The 10,195-nt window shown below is 32.6% G+C and overlaps 1 protein-coding gene across 1 annotated transcript; it reads left to right on the forward strand.

Annotated features, from left to right (window-relative positions):
• Nucleotides 1-3,805: 3,805 nt before the first annotated feature.
• LOC116143823 (callose synthase 3-like) lies at nt 3,806-9,396 on the forward strand. The gene is made up of 9 exons (XM_031429278.1): nt 3,806-3,944; nt 4,068-4,272; nt 6,661-6,761; nt 8,010-8,134; nt 8,244-8,343; nt 8,437-8,541; nt 8,631-8,747; nt 8,969-9,061; nt 9,320-9,396. Exons 2-9 carry the CDS (start codon nt 4,140-4,142, stop codon nt 9,368-9,370), a joined length of 825 nt encoding a protein of 274 aa, XP_031285138.1. The 5' UTR covers nt 3,806-3,944; nt 4,068-4,139; the 3' UTR covers nt 9,371-9,396.
• The last annotated feature ends 799 nt before the right edge of the window (nt 9,397-10,195 follow it).

A 10,195-nucleotide genomic window follows, 5' to 3' on the forward strand; every position in this document is an offset into this window, starting at 1 on the left:
ATGTTGCTGGGTTTAATTGTTTATTAGAATCTTATTGTTGCTGAGTTTAATTGCTTATTAGAATTTTAATGTTGTTGGATTTAAGCACTTCAACCGAGGATGGTACATTCAATGTTGCTGGGTTTAATTGTTTATTATAATCTTAATGTTATTGTTTATTCTCAAACCAAATGCAATTTGAATGTGAATTCGAAATGGTTGAAGCATGCTCAGATATAAGGTAGCTGATCTGTTCCTGATAGCATAGTAGTTGTGTTCGTATAAAAACGGAATGACTTTTCCTGTATGATATTTGTGCACCATCTCTTTTAATTTTTGGTTATTTTTACTTCTTATGACGTCTTTCCTATTTTTCTGTTTTGTTTGTTTGTTAATTATTATTGGCATGTGCTCCGTGTCATGTTACTCACCATGTCCATGTCCCAGCAGCACGTGTCAAATCTGCTGCAATTTTACATGCTGTTTCAAGTCGTCAACTTAAGAGTGTAAAAAGGTGAATCTTTGTTCTAATTTTTCCTGGGGTTCTGGGCTGGGATTGTGAGCTGCCTGGGGCCTTTTTTTTTTTTTTTTTTTTAATTATCTGGACTGCCCAGTTTTGTTTTGTTGTGTTGCTGTGTACAATTAAGCTATGAATTAATTAACTGTTAATCATCATTACACTTTTAATTAGCACTTTCTGTAATGCTAAATGCAGTGTACATGGAATATTATTGATTGATTTTTGTCTCATTTTTAAATACAATATTATGAATCATAAATAAGAATTGTCTTTTTCTAGTAGTCTCTATCCAATTTTAGTTTGCATGCTTTGATTTGGTAATTCATACTTCTTTTGTTAATTATTATTTGTATGTTCAGTATCTTGACTTTTATCTACTATAGCTATATTTCTAATTTTTTATCATTTTTTTGCTTTGTTATTGAAAATCATAGTGTATTTCTTTGTCTATTTACACTTTTTTGGAAATCAGAATGGCGAAGCATGGAGGAAATTATCTAAGATGTAACTTAGCAAATACAATTAAAGATTTACACAACATTTAGGAGCTGTAACAATAGCATCTTAGAAATTGCTTCTGCATTTTTTGTATATCTTCTTCCCTGTAAACAGTTTCTATTTATTTGTAACTTAGGAAGAATTTCATTACAAATTACGTTCTTTTGTATAAATGATTCATGAAGAATTTCAGCCATAATAAGCAATTTTATTCTGCTGCATTCTCTATATATATGCACTTTGAAAATTTGTTGGCAAAGTAGGGACAAAATGGTCATTTGTTGTGTCTATTTTTTTACAAACTGGTAATTTATCTAATTATAATAACTTGATGGCATAATTGTAATTCACCATAATGATGTGGGTATTTACGTAATTGAATGAGTTGATTAATCATGAATTAATAAAAACCTAAAATATCAAACTTCTAACGGCATTCTAATCTTTTATATTATTGTTGTCCTTTAGCAAACAAAAATCGCTAACAATGTATGACGGAAAATACCTATTTGTCATTTTTAAAACTTTTGGGTGTCAATTTGTCTTTAAAACAAACTTTAAGTAGGTGTAAGTCGTTCCCCCAAGTAATTTCGAACAAAACAAACCGACGATCATCTCTTATAGCAACATAATCACCATTCCTTAATGTCATAATTACCCCTACTCGTTTACCAAATGCCTAATATGCCTGTCCAACATTAAAAAAGAGAGGACACCGGCATCTAGTTCAATTACCTTTTCATCCTCGTTACTTCCGGATTAAGTATGTTAGTTGAAGGAGAATTGAGAGAATCTTGTGGAGGTAAAATAGCCTTGTTAGTCTTAGAAAGCAATTATAGTTCCTTTTTCGCCAACAAAGTGGCTTTTATATTTTTAAGAAGAGTTATATTACACTCATAAATACTTCTCACTAACTTTCTCTTACAAATACCATATGTCAGCTTCCAGTTGATTAGTTTGCATGGGTCTTATTTGTCCAACAATGAGTTCTATCTGACCAAGCTAATTACAGATTACCACATGGATTAATGAGAAGTGTTAGTAAAAGATGTTTGTGAGACTAGCATTATTTCTTTTAGAATCTCTTTTTCACCTTTTTTTTTGTTTTTTTTTTTGTTTTTTTGAAATTCCAATCACCTTACCAAAATGCTAATGTCTTTTGTGGAATTATGAAACAGTCCCTACATCATGCTGCTCGCATCTTTTTGACGTAATTGCCCCATGCCAAGATAAGTATTTACTACGTTAGTTTACCAAATTAGGAAGCACTTCATAAGCAAAACACCATATGTAATTTTTCATAATGCTCAAATTGCTCTTTTATGTAAATGAATTTTATAAAAAAAAATTGTGATTTTCTCTAACTATTCAAAATATTTCCTCTTTTGCAAGCAGGATCGAATATGAAAGTCACATGAGAAAAGAAATTAGACAATAACAAATATTATAAATAACTTTTCTCGAAATCGAATAATTGAGCCACATTGATATGATTTAACTGTCTTCATTCATATATATTACTATTAAAACAACTCAGAGGAGAACACATCTCTTAAAAGTTGCATAATAAATAAAAAGACCGTATTAATTCAAACTACCAAGAGAAAAAAAGTAATTTGAGAGCGACAAGAGTTGCTAGAACCACTTTTGACAATAAAGATTATTCTTAAATACAATTCTTATATTTTTTTGAAGTGTTTTTAGTTAGTAGTCTTTATACTTTAAAATATATTTAGAATCTTACATTTTTTTTAATCTTTTCTTTTAGAAACCAATGCATTTGTTACTTAATGGCTCCGTTTGGTTCACAATTTTGTATTTTTGGGAAAAGTTTTTTGAAAAAAGTTAAAAAAAAAGTTGAATTAGGCGGGTATTACGATGTAGGATTTACAAATTATAAAATACCCCCTATGTTTATTTTTTTACAAAACACCCCTTATAATAAAACATTAAAAGTTAACAAAAACACCCCCAAATCCACCCTCAAATACGGACAGCCGGCCACCACCGCCGGATGGTGGCTGGAGTCGCCGTAACAAATATTAAAAATATTAAAGGTATTTAATTGAATCAACAAATTTAGGGGGTTTAAAAAATGTTGAATAAAGTTGAATAATATGTGAGTTTTTGGGTATTTTACTGTTTAATTTTTTTGGAAATACTAAAGTAGTATTCCAAAATCCAACCAACGAAGCCAATATCTCTAGCGTTATTATATGAAAAAGAAATGACTCTAACCCTAACATGACTCTAATTAATCAAAGAAAAAAATCCAACTTAAACACAAACACTAATAAAATAAAAAACTAATTATAAAATAAGAAAATACAACTTAAAAAAAAAAAAAAAAAAAGACGCTACCCTAACTACTAACACAAACACTAATTAATGAAAAGCTAATTATAAAATAAGAAAACTGAAACTTAACTAAATTAAAACTTCTAAAATCAACTAAACTCATAATTAAAATAGAAAATTATTTGAAATCCTAATATAAAATCCTAAATAAATAAGGAAACTAAATAAAAAAATCCCAAATAAATAAGAAAACCAAATAAAGAAAGTAAACAAAATTAAATTCTAATTAAATCCTGATTTAACATTATTTTCCCACATTATTCTTTTCTTACGGTAAATTCAAATTAGTCTCTAGAATTCTTTTACTTCACTGCTCCATCTTCTTCTTTTGTTTTACTCTCTCCTCCGTTGCTTTCTTCCCAAGTAAGCTTCATCTCTCAGCACTATCCAAACCTTCACTCTCTCTCTACCTTAGCGCTTACTGTAACCACCTCTTTCTTTCTCTTTTCATATTTCTCCAGCTTTTATTTTCCTTCTATTTTTTATTTTGTTTTTCTTTTTAATTTCTCACTTTCTGTTTCTGTTTTTGTTTTCGCTGCTTGCAGATGTCAGATTTAGTAACCTGAAAAGCTCTTCCTCTTCATCACCTGTACTTACATACATTCTTTTTTAATTTTTTAATTTATAATTTTTTTAGTTTTAATTAGTGTTTTTTTGTTATATATTTTTTGATCTTGATTTTTGTTAAGCGTGTTTGTCTGAAATTTGCTAGGAAAGTGAGTGTGTTTGGACACTGAGGTTTTGGTAGAAGAATCACGCGGACGCAGACGCAGGCGACGTGGAGATGGCGGGGAATCTCGTAGTGACGATGTTTGATAATGAGCTGTTGGTGGTGCCGTCTGCGCTTGGTGATGTTGAGCCGATTCTCGGTGTGGCTAAAGAAGTTGAATCGAGTAACCCGAGGGTTGCTTATCGATGTAAGTTCTTGTTGTTAGCTTAATAGTTTTATTTATTTATTTATTATTATTATTTTTTTATGGTAATTGGTGGCCACCTTTGCCTTTTCTACAACTTGAACCCAAGATCCCTTGGTTTGTAACTCTTCAATCCATCCTTCACTCTGTGGCCTGGTATATGTATTGATAGTGGTGTTTGAGCCCAAGACCCCTTGGTCTTTTAACTCTTCAATTCATCCTTCACTCCACCTAAATGTGGAGTGAGGGATGTATTAATAGTGTTTTTTGAGCTCAAAACAGTTTAAGCTATTAGGTTTGTTAAAATGGAACAAGGATTGAACTAACCTATATGTGGACAGACGAGAATGCTGATATAAGTAAATATGGTAACATTGTTAACTAACCACGCGAGGCTCAAGCAAGTAGGTACAAGTATTTAAGCTCTGATGGTATGTTTGCTTGTGGATGTGGTGGGTCACCGGCAGTGGAAGTGAATGGATATTTGTGTGTCTTGACTGTCTTTATGGTTGTTCTCTCCGTGAGCACACTGCATTGTTGGAGTGGGATATTAATCAATTCCTGGTGTTACCTGTTGAAATTTCTGAAAAAGGGAAATGCATTTTTGAATTGTTCTTCAAAGTTCTCCTCTGTTATGGTATTAAACTTAAGTTCGAGTTAATTTATTATTCTTTTGGGAAAAAAACATTTGTGCATCTGTTGCATGCAACCAGCATGAGGGCATGCATGTACTTCATAACTGGCTTGTTGTATGTGCAATGCACATAAATGCATAGTAGAGTCTCTTCTTTTGGAAGTGCTTTTGTTTTAAACATCCTTTAAGCCAGTTTAACGAAAATTTTGAATAGTCTGAAAATGTAGAATTCTAAGGCCCTACCACGACTATATTCTGTTTTTTAGTATTTTATGCTACAAGATAATTTTTTTTTGTTTTTTTGGTTAATTTCCTCCGTGGATATGTATAGCTTTTCTTTACTTAGCTATTGTAACAACCCAATGTCAAATAATATTTTATTGTTTGCTTTGATCCTAACCCGTACAGTTGGATTTACCCAAAAGGTTTCAATAATGATGAAAAGGGATCTCTTACATATATGATCTAATGACTTCCTCTGAGCAAGTGATATTGGACTTTTAAGCTCCATTCTTACCTCCTTATCTTGGCTACTTTATGCTATGCTTCAAGAGTGTTGGACCTTGGGTGATACGCCCATAAATTGCATTTGACTGGTTTTTTGCATTAGAAAACACTAGAGATTCATTATTTCATGCACAAAAATCATTTGGCAGTGCTTTGATGTAATTTAATAAGTTAGAAATCTCGTAACTTGCCTTGAAATATTGTTTGGATGTCCTTACAAAATGATGAACTCTCAGCTGTCCTAACACAGGAAAGCTAAACCGTTGAAAAACACTATGGATTCATTGTTTCTTGTACAAAAATCGTTTGGCAGTGCTGTGATGTAATTTAACAAGTTTAAAGTCTTGTAAGTTGCCTTGAAACATTGTTTGGATGACCTTACAAAATGATGAATTCTCGAGCTGTACTAGTCCAAGAAAGCTAAATCGTTTTAAAATGTGGTTTTCTTTAGATAACCTTTTGTAAAAATGGTTGTAATTGCTGCCTACAAATTCATATTAAGTAGCACAAATTTGAGAGGTAATGACATCTAAAACTAATAAACATTGGCTTCCCAAATGTAAGGCCACAGAAAACAAGAGCTTCATAATAACTACTTTTTTTTAATTTTCTGTGGTTTTAGAACTTAAATGATATTTCTGGCTGTTACCTTTTGCAATTACTGGTTCCTTAATTGTGTCAGAGCCTATTTTGACTCTTATATTTTGTGGTTAATTCTTGAAAACCTGTACTTGTGTTAATCAAGCTTCAAAACATGGCAAAAAGAATGCCAATATTTGTGTTCACTTGGTAAACCATTGGACTAGTAATTGCCTTGCACATGAGGGAGTGTGTTACAGCTTAGAATTGTTGATCTTTACATATGAGTTTAAACTTTTAGGATTAGTGATATTACTCTTGACTAGGGTATGACCTTACCCAAATGGTATTGTATTCAAAAGAGTCATATGTGTCTCATTGTAAAGTTTTTTCCTGGACTCATATGAATTTTGAAGTGTTTATGGGGTAATCATTTGCTCCCTTAATTTGTTTGTCTAGAAAGTGAGAACAGATATATATATATATATTTTTCTCTATAGTCATGACTATCCATCGTTATAGTTGCAGCATGTATTCTCATGTTATCTTTTGTTTGCTTTTAAATCTCAGTTTCAATCTGCTTCTTGTTCTTATTTAAAATTTTATTGTGGCAGAATTCTCTTCTTATTTGTATTTCTAATGCTGTGATTTATATGTTTTGGTGAATGTAGGCCGCTGTTATGCCTATCACATAGCTCAGAGATTGGATCCCGCTTCTAGTGGACGAGGTGTTAGCCAGTTCCTAACGGCCATGCTTCGAAGTCTCCAAAGAGTGAGCATTTAGTTTTTTAGCTCTGAATTGAGTGCCTACCACCCTTGTTTTCATTTTTTATTTTTCAATATTTGCCTTCTTTCTCATGGAAGTTTACTCTTAATTTCAGAATTTTTATGTGTTTGTTAACTATTCATGTGGTTATATTTGAGAACTGGAGTAGGCTGAGATGTGCCATTAAAAGAAAATATCTAACAAGGGAAAAATCCTTTTTTGTCTTTATCTGTTGAAGATCTGTGGATATGCTTAACTTATGTTCATTTCTTGAGTCGTCTATCATAAAAATTTTTTTGTTTTAAACTTACGAGAAACATGGTCCATGAGAATGTCATTTATTGTATTATGCAATTCTTATTAGGTGCTAAGTATCAATGTATATGGGATGCAAACAAGTTGCTTATGGCCTTGACCGTGATTCGTCAACACGAACGTGCTGTGATAAAAATGAAACAGCTGTGTAAAATATGACATAGAGTGAAATTTAAACTGGGAGGGTTCATTTGTATTCCACTTGAATGTTGTCTTTGAATATGTATTAAAAAAACTGAGTTTGATGCTGCATGTGTTGAACGGTAATAAAATGTTTGATAAAAAAATGAGCAACAATGTCTTTGTTACATAACACTAGCAAACCTTGTTTGTGCTTGTTGTTGAAGAAACTGTAGGTCAGATATTCAGTGTGTTTTGACTAGTTAACCTCAAGGGTTGGACTTGGTGGTAAAAGCCCTCAGTTTCAACCAGGATGTCAAGGGTTCAAAACCCCTTCTAGCCACCTGCTTGGGATATTATATCTAATGATTTTTTGTGGCTGCCAAAGTTATAGTGTTTTGAAGTGGCCCCCAATTTTAAATTTCTGTGACAAATGGGAAAGGTCGGGGGACTTTTGGGTTGAAATAAAGTTTATGCTGAAACCTGTTGTAGAATGATGTCCACTGTCTGCAACTTTTGCCAAACACATTGCTCAGTTCAAATATTCCAGGTGCTTAGAGAACAGTTCCGGAATTTGTTTTGTAAGCAAGATTTGATATGGGCGAATCCACTTAAGACAATTTTTATGCCATGTTAAATCCTATGTGCTCAAACGAAGCCTTATGCAGTAGCCACAAGTACCTCGACTAGCATTTATCTCTATCTTTTGGTGTCTAAATCTTTTTCTTCTTGTAGTAAGTAGTGTGGGTTTCTTGATGGCTTTTGTTTTTTTCTTTTTAATTTAATTTAATTATTTATTTATTTATTTATTTTTTGCAGGAGAATGATCCAATATTAATAGAAAGATGGAAAAATAGTGATGTGCATGAAATAGAGAGAATTTATCAACATTATTACAATGAATATATCCAAGCATTTCAAAATGCCGCTGATAAAGCTGACCGGTGAGTTCTGCGGCTGATAAATAGTTCTTTATATGATATTTGATAAATTCTTCTAGGTGATATGATCTGGTAGTGGTATTTGTTGTACTGATAACCTTTTTTCATTTAGATCCAGTGCACAGATTACAAAGCTGTACCAAACTGCTAAAATTCTTTTTGAGGTTTTAAGGTATATTAATTGGAAAGAGACTATGGAAGTCGATTGTCAGGTGATGTGACATATCCTGACTCTTAGTGGTTTTGAGTACGAGCTTATATTCCACTTAAATGACTGATGGAACTGTGGTTTATCATTTGTACAGATTGTAGAACCGTTATTTCCAGAAAGAATACAGATGTGTGTCCCGTACAATATCCTTCCTCTGGATCCTGATAGTGCAAATCAAGCTATTATGAAATATCCTGAGGTTTGTCTCAAACTTTTACCTTGTCTGGTCCTCGACTCTTAGCTTTCTATTGTTTTTGCTACGCTATTATTTTAAATCATCATTTGCAGATTCAAGCAGCAGTTGTTGCCCTCCGTAACACTAGGGGTCTTAGATGGCCCAAGAAACACAATCAAAAGCAAGATGAAGACATTCTAGATTGGCTTCAGGAGAAGTATGGATTTCAGGTGGAATGAAAACGTCTTCCCTTTTTTTTTTTCTGATGAAATATTTTGTGAAAATGAAAAAAGAAAAAAATTGTTGAATGAATGAGACAGAATTATTTCTTTTGTCAATAAATTATGGTCTTGCAATGTTGTGTTGGGAGTCCTATAATTAAATATCTGGAAGAATCAGTTCCTTTTGTTTTCTTGAACTATTCTTATTTCTTAGTCTCACCATTGTACAGAAGGATAATGTAGCTAATCAGAGGGAGCACCTGATCTTATTACTTGCAAATGTCCACATAAGGCAGTTTCCAAAGTCTGATGGACAACCCGAGGTTTTTCCTTTACCCTAAAACAGTTTCTTAGGGAATGTACTTTGTTCTTTTTAAATAGCCCACTACCAAGCCGTGGATGGTGGCCACAACATTATTGCTCTCTTCTTGACTATAATATGATTTCGAGTTTTTTGTTTCTAGTTAAAATTCTTGCTAAATTATGTAGACATGCAAGACTCACAGCTTTCAAGGTGCCTTCTTACAAAATTATTTATTCCTCTTATACCTTCATTTGATATGCTTCATTTTATTATTTAGTTGGATGATAGAGCTCTGAAGGATGTGATGAAGAAGCTCTTCAAGAACTAAAAAAAGGTGCAAATACTTGGATCGGAAAAGTAGTTTTTGGTAAGGCACTGTAGCAGTCACCCGACAATTTTATGTTCGCTTATGTGGCTTTTTTTTCATCTTCTAGTTATAATTTTGAGATATATAAATCACAGGTAACTTAATTTTTCACCTGAATAGGAGGTTCAAGTGCTGCAGGTTACCAACAAACAACAGGATGTCAACAGCTAAATTACTCTATATGGGTCTCTATCTTCTATTTGGGGGAGGCTGCAAATTTGAGAATCATGCAGAATGTCTTTGTATATTTATCACCATGATGTTTTCAAATATTCATCTTCTATATTGCACCTGTTTATGTGGAAAAATGGTTATTTCAACAATTGCTTAACAAGGTTATATGGGATAAAATGATATTTTTCATTTTCTTGTGTATTAATTTTGTTTCATTATCCCAATGGATTGTCGTCTCATAAAAATGCCTTCACCAAATTTCTGCTCTATTTGAATGCTAATAGCTTTTGTGCTTGCTATTTTGTTAAAAACGTACAAAAGAAAAAAGGAAGAAAAGACAGAGTATAAAGCTCTGAAACAGAGAGTAAGGGATCAGTACTGAAGCATTTATTTCTTATTGATTTTTTGAATAACAATCGACTTTACATTCACAATTTATAACAAAAGCAGGTCACGTGCTGCTCATTTCTCTAGAATCCCAGCCGCACATTTATGTTACACAGGTTTACTCTAACCATGGATTGTTTACGTTGATGCAAGTTGCACGGCCACTTGTCACTTGCATAACTAAAGATAACAACCCATGCCACTTGCATAACAAAGAGTAACAAC

Source organism: Pistacia vera, unplaced genomic scaffold (assembly GCF_008641045.1).
Source record: "Pistacia vera cultivar Batoury unplaced genomic scaffold, PisVer_v2 Contig1133, whole genome shotgun sequence".
NCBI lineage: Eukaryota > Viridiplantae > Streptophyta > Magnoliopsida > Sapindales > Anacardiaceae > Pistacia > Pistacia vera.

What these genes read in the sequence shown, in the direction of transcription:
- LOC116143823 (XM_031429278.1), top strand. Translation starts at nt 4,140, where the DNA reads ATGGCGGGGAATCTCGTAGTGACGATGTTTGATAATGAGCTGTTGGTG. An exon ending in TGCTTCGAAGTCTCCAAAGA is followed by an intron (nt 6,762 to 8,009) that starts GTGAGCATTTAG and finishes TATTTTTTGCAG; the next exon opens with GAGAATGATCCAATATTAAT. An exon ending in AGGAGAAGTATGGATTTCAG is followed by an intron (nt 8,748 to 8,968) that starts GTGGAATGAAAA and finishes ACCATTGTACAG; the next exon opens with AAGGATAATGTAGCTAATCA.